Raw genomic sequence first — 18,573 nt, forward strand, 5'->3', positions numbered from 1 at the left:
GGGGGGTTCACTAACATGGCCAACGTTTCTTGTTTTGGTAAACTAACACATGACAGAGGCGATGCCATTAATAGGAACGAATGGAACAAAATTAAACCGAGCTATAACAGGTCCTCAAAAGAAGGGTGTACTGAGGAAGGGCACCGTCTGACTTGATTCAATACTCCATGTGGAGTCACGATAACATCAAGACTGGTCACACTTTGTTGGCGAGTAAGTGAAGTGTTGCATACGATACTAAGCCGCATTTCCCTCTGAAGTCATGACGTCATGTTCAAGACTGGTCACACTTTCTTGGCGTGTAAGTAAAACGTTGCATTAGGTACTAAGCCGCATTCCATCTGAAGTCATGACGTTATGTTCAAGACTGGTCACACTTTCTCGGCGTGTAAGTGTAACGTTGCGTTAGGTACTAAGCCGCAGTCCATCTGGAGTCATAACGTCATGAAGACTGGTCACACTTTCCTGACGAGTAAGTGAAGCGTTGCATTAGGTACTAAGCCGCATTCTATCTGAAGTCATGACGTCATGATCAAGACTGGTCACACTTTCTTGGCAAGTAGATGTAGCGTTGCATGAGGTACTAAGCCGCATTCCATTTGAAGTCGTGACATCATGATCAAGGCTGGTCACACTTTCTTGGCAAGTAAGTGCAGCGTTGCATTAGGTACTAAGCCGCATTCCTGCAGAGATGCAGCTGGATCATCGTAGACTTTGTTGGGAAATGACGTCTTGATGTCGTATGGAGGGGCATTCTCAGGCCTAAATTTTAAAACAATAATATAAATCAGCAATCTCAACATTATACAAAAGTGAAGACGGCTTAACGTCGTCAAAGAACTATCATAAAATATATCGCAGAGGAGAGGCTTGCTTGAGAATCTCATTACAGAGGTTACGCACCACGTTTATAGCAAACGGCAAGCTTCCCATTTTCTGTCTGTAATCACCGCGTCTTGTGCTGTGAAGGTGAGCATTTACCTTAACAGTCTCCACAAATAGTCTGCTTTCATTATTCTAAAATTGCGTTTAACTCATTTTCATCAATTCTTTCGTGTGGAATATGAAACAAAAAAAAATTACAAATATTGAGGCATACGATCCCAAATGTATCCGACAAAAAGACACCAACCTCTTCGCGTTTAAAAAAAAATGACGGGAGATTGATCAAGTGATCAAATCTGCCGTTTTCCATGAATCTCCCCGATGACCCGTAAAGAGCCATTACTTCTGGGTTGGTCCAACCTTGCTGTTGGATCAGTTAGGAAGAAGAGGACGAAAGAAAACCAACCTCACCGAGTCGGGGGGTAGAGCCGGGAGCAACTAACCACCGTACTTAAAAGAGCAATCACACAAACATCAACCTTTCATGAAGCAAGATGGTAAAAAAATACTAGTTGAAACTCTCCAGAACTTCCAAAACTCGTCATTCAGCGCTCGGACCAACTGAGGAGGTACAATTGGATAGTGAGCACAAACCTTGCGGCATCTATGTGACTCCTTACATCAGAAATACAGTCTGTAAACTTCATTTTCAAGATGTACGTCTAAACAAACACACAAAAAGAGAATAAAGTTGTAAGAAACCTCTTAAATTTTGAACTTCCTATCTTAGATAACTGAGTCAACCGTCGATGGTGCAAGCTGAGGGAGATTCCCTGTCTTGTCTTCAACAAATCATTTGTCCTTTTCCACGATGAGCATTGCAATACTTACGTGTTTGAACGCATCTGGGAAAAAGAGACCTTAAATATCCCCTATGCATTTTGTATAGGGTTCATACAAAAAACTGCAACCATTTTTGAAGGACTTTTCAAAGACCACCTACCAGGAATTTAATTTCACAGATTGAACAAAAATGCAAATTTCCAGTCCATTCTAACAGGACTTTAAGGTTCGAACTGTTTGCTCCACCAAATTCGTTAATTGAAAGCTAATTCTTGCATGAAACAAAAAAAACGCTTCAAGTAAATCACCTTTAACTTCTCTGAGCTATGATTTGCTTTCTGTTTTGGACAACCAAGAGGCATTAAAAAACACTTTCAAGGCCACTACGTTTGAAAGGTGAAGAAAGTTCAAGGGCTTGCACAGAAATTTAAGGACTTTTCAAGGAAAAATAGAATTCAAGGACTTTTCAAGAACTCCCCCTCAAATTCAAGGACTTTCCAAACTGTGCGAACCCTATAATTTAATTAGGGGACCGCCAGTTTTAGCTTTAGTTGAAACATTCTCACTGGTCTCGCCTACTTTCCCCCCGTCGCACAACTTCCTGAGTCTGTCATGTTGGCTGACTTACCATTTCTCCTGATTCTGACTTGATTCTTAAGGTTGTAACTTGAGGTGAACCCGATTGTGGTCTTGGCCCAGAAGCACTCCTGTAATGTAATTGTACAAAGTGATTAAGAGTTCTCTTAAAACTCTGAGACGTCTCTCTCATAAATAAAAGAACTTAGCAGTTAGTCAAAGGGATGGTCAGCGATAAAGCAAAGTTTTAAATCTTAACTGGCCGTTTGGTTAACTGACTTACCGACCGTTTTAGGCTGTGATTTTGGTTAGTTCAGTTGGGTAAGCACCGGTCAGCTAAGCGAGAGGTTCAAACCCCGGCCAGAGGAGAAAAAAAGTGCTGCATTTGTAACAATATCTACGAACGGTTAGACTTTCTAGCAGAGCTGTCACTGATGTCAAGATGTCTCATATATGCAATAAGTAGGTGGGCAATAGAACAGCCACGAAGTTCTTTTTGGTCGATTTTCTTTTTAGTTTTTTTTTGTTTCCCATGAAAGTAGCAGTGGCGGACGGAGGGGCCTGGGGGGCCCGGTGTCCCCCCCCCCCCCCAAATTATGTTTAGACTAAAGGGCCAATAACAAAAAATTGTGGGAGCCCCCCCCCCCCCCCCTTATCTAAGGGTCTGGATGACCGCTGCTCCCCACGCCCCCCCCCCCTCCCCCGCCTTATCTCAAGGTTTGGATCCGCGCACTGAGTAGTCTGAGGTGATGCTTGTACATCCCCGCTCCAAGGCACTACGCGGCAGCCCTGGAATCTAGTCTCGTCAGATAAGACCATAAACCGTAGACTCCGTCTCACGATCTTTGCAGAAAGTATAAACCCCGTGGGATGTTAACGAGCCCACACAATGTTCTAGTGTTCATAAAGAGCAGGGCCAGTAGTCCTTGGTGTGGTCGTCCATCTCAAATTAACATTCACTTTAGGAGGCACTCATAACTTGTTATTTCACTGATTTTAAAGTGCGTCACAAGTAGTCTGCAAAAAGTCCCCAAATCAGTGTAGTAAAATCCCTAAAAAGAAAGGAGGGGGGGGGGGGGGGAGGGGGGGGAGGGGAGGGGTAGATAATAAGACTTTTACAATTTACACTTTTCAAGGTATGCAGGTAAATACAGCATAATACGCTTTTTTCACTTCTTATTTTGCGAAAAGTATTGTTTGTAATTCGGCCTAATCCAAAGCACAAGTTAGCTATCTTTTGACCGATCGGGCCTAGAGTGAGGTAGATCAACTCAGCCAATTAGGAACTAAAAGAGAAAATAACCATCAAGGCATAGATCGTCTAAAGATGGCTAGTCGCTTGATTAGCCTACTGAGTGTTTAGCCAAAGTTTTTGAAAAAATTCTTGTCTAGGAACTTAAAAAAATATTATTAAGCCCTTACTTCGAGATCTAGTCATGCTAACACAAAATCATATTCTACCCAATTTATAACAAGACACATACAATTATGGATTGAAGTTTTTAACCTCGAACTAGAAAAAGAAGGCATTACGTCTCGTTACATATTCTACGTGCTAAAAATCTAGAAACTGTAAAAACTGTAAAAATAAGAACTAAAAGTCTTGAGATATATTTCGCTCTCCGAGCCTCTGGTATACTTTGTCTATCCGCACGCCATCAGATATTTGTCTTAGCATGGCGTCACTGGAGTAAGAACTGGTAACACTGGTTATTTTGAGATGTGAGTTTGAAGCCTGGATTAGTGCTAATAGGCCTTTTAAGAAAGGAAGCCCCAGAGGGACCACAATATAGCGGATTACCTGGTCTTAATATCCTGGAGAGCGGGTGTATCAAGAACTTTGACGTCTGAATGGCCCGCTCCACCCTAACGAGAACAGAGATTTATTTTGAACAAAATAGACACCATACAAAGTCGCTAGAGATAGGCACAGCGAAACAAGTGCTAAACTTAATAAAGACAACTCTCTCTAAGAGAGGTGTCCTTCTCACAGAGAGTAAAATAGCGGGCAGCATACTATAGAAAGCAGGGACTAACCCTAGGTGTACGTTTGCGGAATTGTATGTCTTACAGGTGTCCATTAAGAGACAGTCGGTGATATAAATCACTTCCAAACCCCTCCACCAATCCCCCACCCCCACCTCCATGTTAAAAAAGATATTTCACTGAGTTAAAATGTACGACCCTCGAACGCAATTTCCAAAGGCCAAACTAGTGTTCGTTGAACGTAAAAATTTCGACCAGGAGCAGTATGATCACTTCTACACATACATGCTGTAGGATGGAACACAACCCGCCATGCGACATATGATTTCTACCACACAACCAAGTTTTCACTTTTCTTGCTGGTTGCTGTTCATTATATCTACATAAAAGTCGTGTGATGCAACTATCATCTGTAAGAATTACGTTGGATATTGCTCATTTCGTGATTTGAGAAATTGTCAACTTGAATCTGACGTTTGCCTTAAACGTGATTCTAATTCTCGTCTCAATTGAAAAATAAACAAATGTACGGAGGGGGAGGACGGAATTCAACAAAGAACAACTACAGTAGATACTACTGTAGTTGTAAGCATAGATACTTCTAATCAGCCATTTTTACGTTTATTTCAAAAAGATTCTATCAAATAGAGTTAAATCAATTAAATTGCAAACCTTTATAACATTAGCTACTCCAGATCTCACGTCTATTATTTTACCCTCTTTTATTACTGACTGCGGAAGACGGGATAAAAATTGCTCCATAGACTGTTGCCTCTGACCTGATTAAAAGAATTTCAGCAGAAAAGTGAGCAACAAACAGGTAAAAAATAGATGAACAATCACAAAAAAAAGAATTAGTCTCACGCTTAAGAGGGCAATGTAGCCATCTGCATACGCACAAGTTTTTATCAATGAAATTAGCATGTTAAAAAGAAAATCTAGGAAGGGATGCGTGACGTCACTGTTCACAATCTTGTCATACAATGGAATACGAAATTTTTCTAAGCTCGATTTTTTGAAATTCCTGATTTTTCAAACCAAAAGCCGTTTCCCCTGGATTAGCTCCCTTCATTCACTGTAACTTTACCTTTCAAAAGTCCTAACGGTAAATGGAGTTTGTGTATGGAACAAAGTAACACTACACTCAAACGAACCTGGTGGTTGACTTTCCACTTTGAGGTTTCTATCACCGTTCTCGTCATCAACTAACGACTGCCCTTCACCAGGGAACAACAAAGCCGTCCTTCTATCCTCATACACCACGTCTCTTTTGTCTTGAACCTGCATAATTATACAAAAACGTTTTAGAGCGTTCACCTTCTGACCCTGAAAATTTGTCAAAACTATGATTCTTCCTCCAGAGTAACGGCTCCTGAACAGGTTTTTCTATAGACCTATTCGGCAACCTTGTACCCAATTCAAATCTCCCAGGGTTAAGATTCTTTGTGTATTGTATTTGCATTATAATGTCGCATTCACATTTAAATGACATGGAAATTCCTGAAACAAAACGTTTTTATTTCCAGAGGGTTTGAATTGGGTACAACTTTGAGTTAGGGCCTGTTTACATGGAGGTGGGGGACCCCAAGTAGGTGAGGTAAGCCGCTCAGGTGGGGTAACCCGCCTGTTCATACAATCTCTCAGTTTAATTTGATCACGTTTACATGTTAGGTGGGGTAATCCGCCACATGTTACCTCACCTACCTGGGGTCCCCCACCTTCATGTAAACAGGCCCTTAATCGAATAGGTCTATTGAGCTCGAAGCCTTATTCTAAAATCAAAATCTGGCACCAGTTGTTCAAAAGCTGGATAGCGCTTTCCATCGGATAAATCACTATCCTGCGCTATTCAGTGGATAGAGATTTAGCCGATGGATAGCGCTATGCACCTTCTGAACAACTGGGACCAGAGGAATAGTAGTGCGGTTCTAACCAACAACCCAACCCAGTTGTTTCATTCACAAACGATACTGCAACGGAAATTTCAAAAACAATAACATTTCAATCATAACTGAAAGCACTGCAGAAATAAAATCGCTTTTTGAGGTGTCAAGGCTTTCGAGAATCGGAAACGGGCCCCAGTAACCGCCTCTTTGACTAATTAATTCTACATCCCTTTGGCCGCTGTGTTATGTACCTCAAAGGGAATGCCATCAGGATATCTGCTCTGTAGTTCGCTGGGAAAATAACCATCCATTATGTCTTTCATGCATTGCTGTAACACAAAAGGTGCTGATTAAAAGTAGAACTTTGTGACATTGTCTCAATCGTCGTCTATAAATTAGTGCAAGAAGAGAAATTGTTACCTTAAATGTTTAAACAATCAAAATATAGACGATAAAACACCCCAAACTTTCCAAGGTACTTCGTTTGAAGCGGATGGATTCAACGAGTTTGTCTATCTAAAGCTGAGTCAAAAAAACTTAACTGAGACAATGTCGAATCTTGTCATGAACTGAACTTGCTCGGTTTGGTTCGTCGAATGAAAAGATCGACGTTTGGCCTTGGTCTTACAGACCATATAAATGAAGTCAAAATGTTCATGACCATGAGTCATAGACAAGCTTGAACATTTTGACGTCATTAGTATGGTCTACAAGATTATAAAACACAAACTATTGTTGTCCATCTGTATTCTCACATACAACTGTTAAGCGCCATTTCGAATTCCGGTTAAGTTTCTTGGAAAATGGCGCACGGGAAACCGGAAAAAAAGCTGCACCATCATCAAGTCGTTTTTACGGTCTATACTCTCATGGACCATAGCTCTTCACCAATCAGCGCGAAAAATCGTTGCTAGATAACATTTTCTAGTTCAGCCACGTCACATTTGTTCATTTAGCTAATATTAGTACCATTTAGTTTCTGCATTTGCTGACAATAATTCTCAACCTACCGCCCTCCTATAGGTATTAGGGACCTTTAGACAGTACAAGGAGTACGATATTGTGTGCGAGTTTCTTTAGACTAAATTCATTTGCCACATATAACTACTTATCCCACTAATCTTATACCTAACGTTCACATATGTGCTACCCAGCAACAGAAAGGAGTTAAGGGAGTTATGGGAGATACAATTGGCTGGAAATTCCATACTCATACTCGCACTCGATTGCGTGCCCGTGGTCAAATCGAAAGGTCGCTATTTTTAGATAGCTGCTAACCTGTGTGACTGGATCAGAATACGGTCTGAATGGACCACCAAACATCAGTATACCATTTGCATACAAACACAGTGGAACAGGATCACGAACCTGCGAGCAGCAAATAAACAGTTGAAAGATAAAAAACGGTGGCTTGTACTGGGGTTAGCGTAATTTCACGATCACCATCGACAAATCGCGACAGAGGTATCGCAAACGCGATTGAGAACTAATGGGGTTTCTCTAGCACGATTTCTTTATCGCGTCCCTACCACCGCGATTTCTCTACTGTCTTTGTGATTCTTGCTGTATCGATAAAATATTGACTACCGTTTCTTCTCCTTTTTTTCGAAACAAGCAAAATAAATTATCCATCTGATTCCAAATTTGATGCTGAAAGGTCAGAACACGGACGCAAATAAACTACCAAGACTCGTCTTTCACTAGATAAAAGGCGAGTCAATTTAAAGGCACCAAGCGGACACAAGACCTTGAAAATATTTTGGCGAAAATCGGGTCGATGATATGAGGTTACCAAAGCCGCATGCCTTGTGATAAACTTTCTAATAATAAGTAAAGTAGGTCAATCTTAAAGTTTCTAAAATTGCATTCAAGACAGGCTCAACGTTTCTGAATGTTTATAATGTATTTTTATCTATTCAAAAAGCCTGAAACATCGCACTTCTTTGTCTACAACGAGGATTGGCGGATCGGATATAAAACGTCAGACAAGTGGGGGTCCCACTATCAAAAATTATATATATATTTTCTACCTCCTGCGAGCCATAGGTTGTCCTAAAATAAGGTGGTAACCAGCGATCAGACGATTGCTTATTATCATTATTTTTTTACGACGAGGGGGGAGCCTGAAAATTGTTTTAAAAGCCGTCGACCGCCAACTTCCAGATTAAAAATCTAGAACCCTTATAGTGATAACTGAAATCGTATTCCTAAGAGAAGCAATAAGTTGGTAACTGGATCACGACTAATGTACCACTCATACCTTCAGTCTAGCACCATCTTTAGTTCTTGTTACATCACTACAGCCTTCTCCCGCCAGAATGTTAAGTTCTCTGATGTTCTTCGTGACAAGGTCAAAGTCCATTTTAAATTCCCGAGGCATATTACTAACTAGTGAAGAATCTAGTATAAAATATTGAAAAACGGTAACTATAAGAAACAGGTAGTATTCTCAAAAAATAAACATATTTTCTAATATGGTTTGAAATTGGTAAAGAAATTACATGTGTAAGTTCTGGTTCAGTCTTACACTAGGTTGAAATTTCGACCCCAGGTAAGCGAATCCCGATTCCGGAATCCGAGAAATTTATTCTTTTGGAATCCGGAATCCTGGACTTTGGAATCCGGAACACAGCTCAAGGAATCCGGTATCCAATACTATCTTGGATGCCCTTTTTAATAGATGGGGCGAAAAACAAAGGTTGTCTGAAAAAACAAAAATTTGGTTTTATCAACTGTATCATGTGGAAAATTTCATTTACCAGCGTAAAATCGTTAAAAAGCTGAAGTCTCGAGTGCTATAATCCTTCATCAGAGCGAAACCGTCAGGGAATAGCCTGCTAACGAAATACAACCGACGTTCGCTTTCATGGGCTTAAGAAGGGCTTACGAGACAACGCGACCGAAAAAGCTAGCATGGACACCGGCATTTCTCTGTTTTTTATAAAAACGAGAACGAGTGTAGGCCCTATTTCCGCAGCTTTCTCGGGTCAGGGGCCCGTTTCTCCAAAGTCCCGATAACTATTCGGGCCTGAAATCAAATATTCAAATCGAAATAAAAAGAATAAGAGCGCGGGTCCAGGCTAGCAAAATACTGCATTTTGTTTCACTAACTGATAGTTTTATCATGTTAGATGCAAAACTATTGAAACCTCTATCTTGCATGTAAACAACAACAGCTTTACGGGCCCGTTAATTATCGGGACTTTCGAGAAACGGGCCCCAGGCCCCAGTTGTTCAAAAGCTGGATAGTGCTATCCACCGGATAAATCAATATCCAACGGATAAGTGTTAGGGAAACCAACTGCGCTATGCATTGGATAGTACTTAACCGGTGGATAGCGTTATCCACGTCATTATCATCCATTAGCGTCTTGTTCCTTCCCTAGGGAAAGAAGGGAGCAAACGGGCTCATTTTCTGAACAGTAGGTGGTAAACGCGCCCGTAAACCAAGTGTGAACAGGGCATTAACTGGTTGTTAGGTAATGCCCGCTCTCTCTCGGGTCCAGTCTTGTTCCTCCCCGAAAGGAATGAGAGCGGAGCGCGAGCTCATTACGCGAACAGCGGCTGGTAATGGCGCTCGTAAACCTAGTGTGGACAGGGCATTAACTGATTATTAGGTAATACCCGCTCTCTCGGGTCCAGTCTTGTTCCTTCGCAAAAGGAATAAGGGCAGAGCGCGGGCTCATTTTTCGAATAGCGGCTGGTAATCGCTCTAAACTTAGTGTGGAGAGGTGTTCTTCCGGGTAATTGGTCGGTGAGAATTGTGTAAAACTTTAATAAATACATCTCGAAACACTAGCAGAAAAAAAAGGTCTGAGCGAGCAAAACGACCAAAAACCTCGTGGGTTTTAAGACTAACAAATGCGCATGCCCGAGAATCTCAAGGTTCACAGGACTACCACTATTTTCTTTTGCAACAACAGGGCATTTTAATCTTAAAACATACTTTTAATTACGTGTAGGTAACATACAAAATTTTAACTTACCAGGATTCCATACTGCCTGTTGATGGCTCAAAGTGCTAGTATCTGAGGATGGTGATTCTTCTAAAACATCATAATCAGAATCATCAGCAGAGTCATCTCCAACCCACACCATACCATAATCAGCCAAAAAGTCCTGAAATAGAGAAAGTAATAGTCTGTCGTACCGTTTTTCTTCAATACCCGCTCAGGCGGTCATATAAAGTCATTAGGGTCTCGTTGGATCTTAAAGTCCCTATTTTGGCGGGAAAACGCGATAGCTGTCGTCACGTCGTCACTGGTCGTCATTCTACTACGAGTATTAGCGAGAATGCTGTAGTGGTGGAAACAACTTATTAAATGTTAGAAGTTTTATTTTATTTTTTTTTGACTGAAGTTTCGACGACAAGCCTGTGAGCAAGCTCTCCATTTATCCCAAGCGAAGCAAGCCGCGAGAGAATATCTTCCTCGCAGGCTGGTTGACAACCTCTACAGTAGTCATCTTCAGTGTCCGGGTTTTTGTGGTTTGCAAGTTGTTCGCTCTGTCGTCCAAGTGAACGTAAAACTGTGAAGGTTTGAACCCAGGAGTCACTTGATAAGTAGGTTGAGTATGTTCGTTCGGTTGAGTGTTGTTGACAGTGACTAACGTTTCGACAACCTGTGCTGTAGTCATCTTCAGAGTCTAAGCATAAACATATGGGATGATGTTGGCATACCATAACTAAAACTGACTTGAAGCTGGGTAAAAAAACAGATTTTCTTAATTTCAGCCAGGATCATATCCCCACTACAATGGAACCCTGTTGATGCGACCACCATTGGACAATAAAACCCTGACTGTAATAACAAGATGGTCGCATTAACGAGGTATTCAAAATAACAAAAAGACTCAGTGGTTTTTACGTTTCGGTCGAAAGAATATGGTTGTAATAACGAGGTGGTCGTATAAACCGGGGTGGGGTTGGGGTTGGGGTTGGGGGGGGGGGGGTTAGGTAAAAAGACGGTATTCCACTGTACCTCCATTCGAAATACTTGAGTCTGTAATCTCCTGCATTTTCTTTCTAGTTCTGTTATTGTATCTGAATTATAACCTGTATTAAAAACATTTGTGTACCATGCAGATTAGCAGATTAGAACTTGTGTTTATATCATGATTGAATTACATATTGTATGTTCAATGTATTTTGGTAAACACATATTACATGTATATCAGTTAGCCTTCTTTCAACGATAATCCACCAGCAAATAATTTTTTGACATTGGCTACTTTATTAAAGATTTTTATTACTATCACGGTCAGAAATGCCTTTTCTCATTCACACAATGAGCAAAATGTCACGAAATATATACTATAAATGTCGCAAATGCACCTCAAAATGAGACTTTAATTTCTCAATTCCCCAGGGGGGAGCACCCTGGACCCTGCTTATTTCTCCCGCCTTCAGTGGTCGTTAGCTGAATTTTTTTTTGGAGAATTATTTGACAGCAAAGCTATCACTTATATACCTTCTGTTTTTTTGTTCGCCTTTGTTTGTTTGTTTGTTTAATCATTATTTTAGAATTTGTTTTTATCAATATTCAACATTTTGCCAGTAACCCATGAGTGCACTGAGGTTAGGTAGCTACGCCCGTCTCAATACGATCCATTGAGATTGAGAGTTTTGGTTCACTTGACTTAACCTGAGATCAGGCCCAACTTTAGTGGTTCTCATACATTCTCTCTAACAGCTACATTCGTTTTGCCTTGCCGGCCGGAATGTTATTACAAAGCGAAACGAAAACTGAGCCTGATCTCAGGTTACACTTGACTTAAATGGAAGACTTTCTCAACTAATTAATGCTTGATATTTTTAATAGCTTACATGCACTCAACCTTTACACTGTATCTTACCTCTGGCTTTTTCTAACAATTTAGCTTTTTCCTCAAGGATTCGAATCTTCTTATCCTTAAAAAAACCAAACAAACAGAAATTAAAAGTTAAGGGTGAATGTTGATCAACACTTACATGAATACCAGATCTGCCTTATGCAGTGTTGACTTCAGATATCTACAGCTTTTAATGACGAGATAATTTAATAATTATGTTACATTATACATTGTACTCACTATCTGACTTCTCATTGATAGGATAAGAGCCAACAGTTTATTTGGAAATCAGTGCAACCTACAGATTAGTCAGTTATCTGCTTGTAGATTAGTGACTTATCTGTAGGTTGCAAGTGCAATGCATGAATTCTAAGAGTATAAATGTCAGACTGTGTTCTGTGGAACAGTGTGTTTGTTGTTATTTTCTTCAAAAAAAATGAACATGTATAGCAATTGAAAACAACATTGCTAGACTTATTTTTTGTGATATCCGGAATAATCAAGGTCTTGGTAAGTAACCTCTAGTAAACGACCATCCCTCGTAAGCGACCGCAACCACTTTGTGGAGAGACAAAAATGAGTTTTAAATTTTCCATTGTTTTTAAACTTCTGTTAGTGACCACTTGACACAGGTCTAATCTCTATGTTTCCTATATGTACTATGCTTCTCAGAGTGTATACGAAGAACTTAGTGACAACATGGAACTTAACTGGTAACTAAGAAATTGCATGCAGTAAATTCTCCTTCAAAAAGTATATGTGTCAGGACCTCTAATTGGAAAACACCCATTTGTTGTTCGATTGTTTCATTCTTTGACAACCTCCCATAAACAACCACTGAATATTAAATGTACTTTAGGTGATTGGGAGGTTGGACGGAATCTACTTTACACAGAGCTGCATTACAGTAAGTTCAAATTAACCTACCTAATTAAATAACCTGTGCTCACAAAATTTTGGTGCACAAATGTTATGTAAGAAGTGGGAAAAAGAGACATTACAGCTTCAGTAAGTCCCACGATCATACACTTCTCATTTAATACTATTTTGATCTTGGTCTCAAGCGCACAAGTATAGTTAACCCTTCAACCAGACTTGTAAATCAAAGACCTCTAGAAATTAGCCTTTAAAAATGTATGTCACGCTCATCTTGTATACTGCTTCAATAAAAATTTCATAGCAGTGGAAATGAAATAAGAGACAGTGTTCTCCTTAAATTTTAGCTCAGCAGGTAAGGGACAATTCATGGCTAGTAAGACCAAAAATGCCCCAGAGGCGCACTTTCCTGGGAGGGGGGGGGGAGGGGGAGGGGATACTGGAGTAAGGGACATGGCCCAGCCCTCTCAGGGAAATTTAGGAGCTAAGTTGTCTAAAACGTCATTCCCTCATTTCAAGACCTATTTTATGCAAATTGAACTTTGTTATCTTTAGACAACAATTTAAAACGTTTTATTCAAATAATTTTACTCTGTCTTCAATGTTCTTTTAAGTTTCCAAAATACATAGCCCATAAATAGAAGAGCTGTCTATACTTTAATTCTTTTCAACACATTCATTCATTTCCTTGATTGGATTGGACCACAACTTGCATAATTTATTAAAACTGCAATATTTAGTTTTAGTAAACCTCTAAGCAGTTGCAGGTGGTAAGAAGTGCTGTTTCAGGCAGTAATTTTTACTGGTTACTACCTGATAAGGAGAACACTGTCTTGTTTCATACTCAGTGAAACAATGCAAAACCACATACTTAAAATAATTACGTGACTGTATAAATAAAAGTAATACTCATTAGTATGATTATTATTATCAATTTAAACTCATCAACAGTAGATGAGCTTGGGGAAGGTGCCTGGAAAGATGTTTGAGCCACAAGCACAAGAGCCAAGCATGTAGGGTAACCACGAAAACCCTGTATAAGCAGCAACCACCAGGCATTGTCACACCAAAGACAAAAGTGGAAAAATGATGCTTACCTCATACTTACCACAGAGAGGGAGGGAGGGCAGAGAGTGAGGTTGCCAAGCACAGTCGAAACGGGCAAAGCGCACAAGAGAAGAAGTTGACCTCAACAGCCGAGCTGTAAAACCTCGTCACCACCTGCAAACCTCCCAACCACTCTGCACGCCTGCAACAGGGGAGGCCACTGACCAGCACTGTTTTACATTTAACTTAGCTTAAATCATACTTTACCACATCATAATTATTATTTATACTTTACCACATCATAATTATTTACAGTACTATAATAAATATTTACAATGTTTTCTTTTACCTTTTCAAGTAGCTGTGTCTGAGCAACTTTTAGCTGCTGTTCTGCTTGAGCTAAACGAGACATCATACTGCCAAGAAGTTCATGATCTGTGGGTACTATTAATAATGATCACTGTAAATGCCCATTCTTTGACCAAGAGTCTAACCCATTCGCTCCTGAACCGCCCATAATCACCACATCCTATGTATCCCATGTGTGATCATCAGTTTTAAGGGTCAAGGACAACTTTGTCAGTAACTTGTGCAGGAGGAAGAGATCTTTCAAACCACACCAAAATGAGCATAATTCAGTCAAGGGGACAGACAAAAAGGCAAAGAGAAAACCATGTGAAGTTGACCCAAAAATTCACATGAAAATCTTGTTCCACAACCCACCACGACCCACACTTCCTTCCATCTAATCCTATACGATCAAAAAAGTTTTCCCTAAAACTTTTCCCACCAAAATGAAGCCTTCCTACTAAATGCCCAGCAAAAGAAAAAAATGGGGCTGGAAAAGCAACAGGAGAGGGGAGGAGATAAAGCTCTCCTTCTGCGCATTCTCAAACTTCGGTTCTCCAAGCTGATAGTTTGCTACTGGAACAGAACTAAGGCCACAAAGTGCACAACGTGCAAAAGGCTTTTCATTGGTAGGCTTTAGTTCAATAATAGCTAGACAGTAACCAGAAAATGGCTTTGTTAAAACATAATAATAAAACAATAATAGCAGTTATTACTATTTATTTCCCCTGAACCATATTTACAAAAAAAACTCAAACTAAGATGTAACTGCAAGGTTACATGAACAAATCCTAGTGACGGAAGCATTGAACCAGTAGGCCATTTACAAGAACAGCAACAGATTTAAACTGAGGGCGGTGGTGGAACAATAAATCCAGCAGCTGGCAATCAAATATGGGAATTACAGTAGAACTTGAGGCCTTGGGATCAGATGGCAATGAAAGTCTGGCAACTTAACTGCTTGGTCAAGCTTGCCTCCTGCGTAATTACTGGTTCATCATGCTTTTTTTTTCTTTTCAAATCCTTTAGTCATGCATAATTACAATACTAACAAAAGGACCAAGTTCACTTTGTAATCTCACCTCCCTATGACATTGCACCACTCTTACCGTGAGTTGAGCTTAAAGACTTGGGTAATTTTGCCATGCCATTGTTCTTCAACAAAGAACCAGAAATGTCATCTAGAAGATCACAGAAAGACAAAGATTAAGTTGGTACCATATAGAGTATTCAGTTGATCGTAGCATTCGGCAGAACCAGATGCAGAGAACTGGCAGACTTACACCGTTCATGCCACAGGCACAAACGTTGAGGGTTCGTTGAGGAGGCATACTTCCCACGTGAAATTTTTATAATTGGACTTTAATTTCTAAAATGCAATTTCCTGTGTTCCTTAGACTGAAATTGGTTCACCAGGATGGTCTTTAAAAGATACTAATACATATTAACTATATAATTGTTTTCATGTGTGAACTACCATTAACCATATGTTACATGCCAAACAACCGGATGTTGCATCTGACGTCCGGCCTGAAACGAAACCCCTGGCCATGGGTCCAAGTTGATTTTTTTTTTTTTTGATCAAGATAATAATCCAACAAGCTAGGATGAGCAGAATACGGTTTACTAAAACAAGCAATACTGATTAATTCTCTATTGATTATTTTTCATTAAGAACTGAATAAGCAATGATTTAACTGCTTTTTATCTATTGCATGGTGGTGCAATGGTGTAAATTATGGCAGGCATAACTAGCACATGTACCTGGAATGTTTCCTTGATTCCTAAATGGGACTTGAGCTTGCCTAAAACAATAGACAGTTAATATTAAACAAGACGCCTAAAGTCGTTTCCATGGGATGCGTTGGTCTATGGAAGCATAATGGCGTTCTATCTGAATTTGGAAAAATTAGGGAAATCGGAGAGATGTGTCATGTTATGAGCATCAATGAGTAGGTTACCTGTATGGGTTGGTTTAATGTGCTTATGACTGAATTTATAGTAGCCTGCATGACAGGCTACTATTTCTCCCCAATCCACATCCCCTTTTTGCTTCCTCCCTATCCCCTACCCCTTTCGACACCTGCTACGCAAGCTAAATTTATAGTTGTCACTGGTCGCAAGGATGGAGTTGATCTTGTTTTGATCTATCGCTATGTAGTTATTTTCATAGCACGATTTGGATAAGAAAAAGAAGTTATTTTGCATCAAAACAAGGTTTACCCGTGTAACTTAAATTGGAATGTTAACGGAAACAAGTAATGGAGAACATGCCCATAATGCTCTCTGATTAACCTGAACAGAAACTATATGTATAAAGATACGTCATATCTTGGTAGTAAGTAGCCACAGGTAACTTTCTCAAAGAGAAATGAACATTGTAGTTTTAGGTTAATGGAACAAAACAAAACAAAACATCCGCTTGCTTTATCCAGGGTCGAACCCAAGGTTACAAAGTTCGAAAAAGTTCCACTGTTTTAATCCAAGATGAAAGTTTAATATTCCAAGATGCCCTTGATACGGTTAAAAATTAATTGCAATGTGTTTCCAAGGTCTCAAAGTTAACATAGTTCCAATGATTTTCCCTGATTCCAAGGTATAATATGTTTACTAAGGTCCTGATCCATGTCCCATCCAGAAGTCCAATCCATGCCAAAAGCGAGTCATCGATTGACGAGGACAATATTTTCGCGATTTCACCGCCAATCGTCAAGGGTACAAGTTGAAATTTACGCGATTTAACCTCCCATTGTCAAGGTGTTTTTGATGAGAAAAGAAAATAACTGAACTCTAGCTGTGCTCGGCAAAAACTGGCAAACTCCGAACAGAAAAATCTATCGGAAATCACGGCCCGCAACCAGACCCTACTAAAACCTTATGAAAAAGCTAGACCTAAACAAAAAAGAATCATGAAGGAAAGAAATAATTTGGCTTAGGTCGCCTTTCGTGACTTGCCGGTATCCCGAAGGATTTCGCCGGTTAATGAGCCATCCTAAACCATGAGTGGGAAAACTCAAGTGCGACAAATTTGGCAAGGAACATTCTGATTTCAACGTTCTTCAGAGGAAGCAAATCGATTAAAAATCGATACAGAGTTTGTACAATCTGATTGGTCGGCTTGGAAGAAGAGATAATCGATAAAGATTTTAGGCAATCCTATTGGCTGGCTTTGCAATTTTGGGTACAACCGAACCGCATTTTTACTGTGGGAGTGCCACAGGCATCCCACGGAATAACTATAGAGTTGGTCAACCTAATAAACCATGCCTTTTCTATGGTAAGCAAATCAAAAATGAAAATCTAATTTGCCTGAAATTGATCAAACCTTGAAAAACTGTAACAAATAACAATATTTTTCTTAAACATGTCCTGTGTTTAAATATAAGTCAACTGGTATCCTTCTTTTAATTTGTTTATGTGTAATTTCTTGGGATAAACATGGAGTGCCATTGTCATCAAAACACAACTTAGGGCAAACTGCACATGAGCACAGCTCTAAAAACCAAATTTACCAAATACCAAACTTTCCTCAACTCAGTATGAGCATTGACTGTATGTACGTAGTTATTTGCAGACAAATTTGAAAGTTGAAATGATACTACCTGCACTGTACTCATCATGGTTTGAATGATTGGAAAGTTTGCGGCTTTCGTTACTTTTAGGGGACCATTGCTTTATAACAAACACGAAAACAAATTAAATATTAAGTGTTCAAAATTATGCAAAATGACGAGTTTAGGCGACAATGAGATGGGTGTAAACAATATATTTACTGTAGAATGTAGAATGAGACTTTTTGGTTATTTTCTGTATTATTCTAGCTTGAATCAGTAAATAGTCTAAAATACAAAAAACATACGACATTATTCATTGTGTCAATCTCAAGTAAGACTAAGCTTTAGAATGAAAAACAGATTCGCGATGCAAATTTGATCATTGTAGCCCTTAAACTAACAAGATGCTAAAATAACATGAAAGAACATGCACAAACGTAACTACGTATAGTGAAAAAAAAAAAGACATATTTTTCTTATATTCACAAAACAGCTAATAAGCTCCTGATTTTAAAATTCAATGAAACGTTTCGAAGTTTTATGTTTACAAATGGTTACCTTGGTTCCAGAGGGTTTCTTTTGCCTTTCTTCAGGCTAGAAATAGGGGAACTCATTTTTTTTTACGACTCTACCATCTTCTCACAATTTTCTTCATGTCCTTTAGCACGTAATTTCGTTGTAAAGACATTCTGTTTAGAAGAAAAACACAAAAACAAAATTCCAAAATGTCCGCCAAATTTGCAAAGACGAAAGACGAACCACCTCAAAGGCCTGGGGACGAGAAGCGTTGGTAGTTTCCAGGG

The 18,573-nt window shown here is 39.6% G+C and overlaps 1 protein-coding gene across 1 annotated transcript; it reads right to left on the bottom strand.

Moving 5' to 3' along the window:
• Positions 1 to 4: 4 nt before the first annotated feature.
• Positions 5 to 18,535, bottom strand: LOC140948831 (UBX domain-containing protein 11-like). The gene is made up of 16 exons (XM_073398105.1): positions 18,329 to 18,535; positions 15,981 to 16,021; positions 15,326 to 15,397; positions 14,218 to 14,312; positions 11,970 to 12,024; positions 11,096 to 11,169; positions 10,103 to 10,235; positions 8,377 to 8,516; positions 7,395 to 7,484; positions 6,368 to 6,445; positions 5,385 to 5,511; positions 4,903 to 5,009; positions 4,046 to 4,110; positions 2,297 to 2,375; positions 1,480 to 1,547; positions 5 to 762 (listed from the first exon to the last, which is right to left on the bottom strand). Exons 1-16 carry the CDS (start codon positions 18,382 to 18,384, stop codon positions 630 to 632), a joined length of 1,413 nt encoding a protein of 470 aa, XP_073254206.1. The 5' UTR covers positions 18,385 to 18,535; the 3' UTR covers positions 5 to 629.
• Between the last annotated feature and the right edge of the window lie 38 nt (positions 18,536 to 18,573).

This window comes from Porites lutea, chromosome 1, assembly GCF_958299795.1.
Source record: "Porites lutea chromosome 1, jaPorLute2.1, whole genome shotgun sequence".
NCBI classification, from domain to species: domain Eukaryota; kingdom Metazoa; phylum Cnidaria; class Anthozoa; order Scleractinia; family Poritidae; genus Porites; species Porites lutea.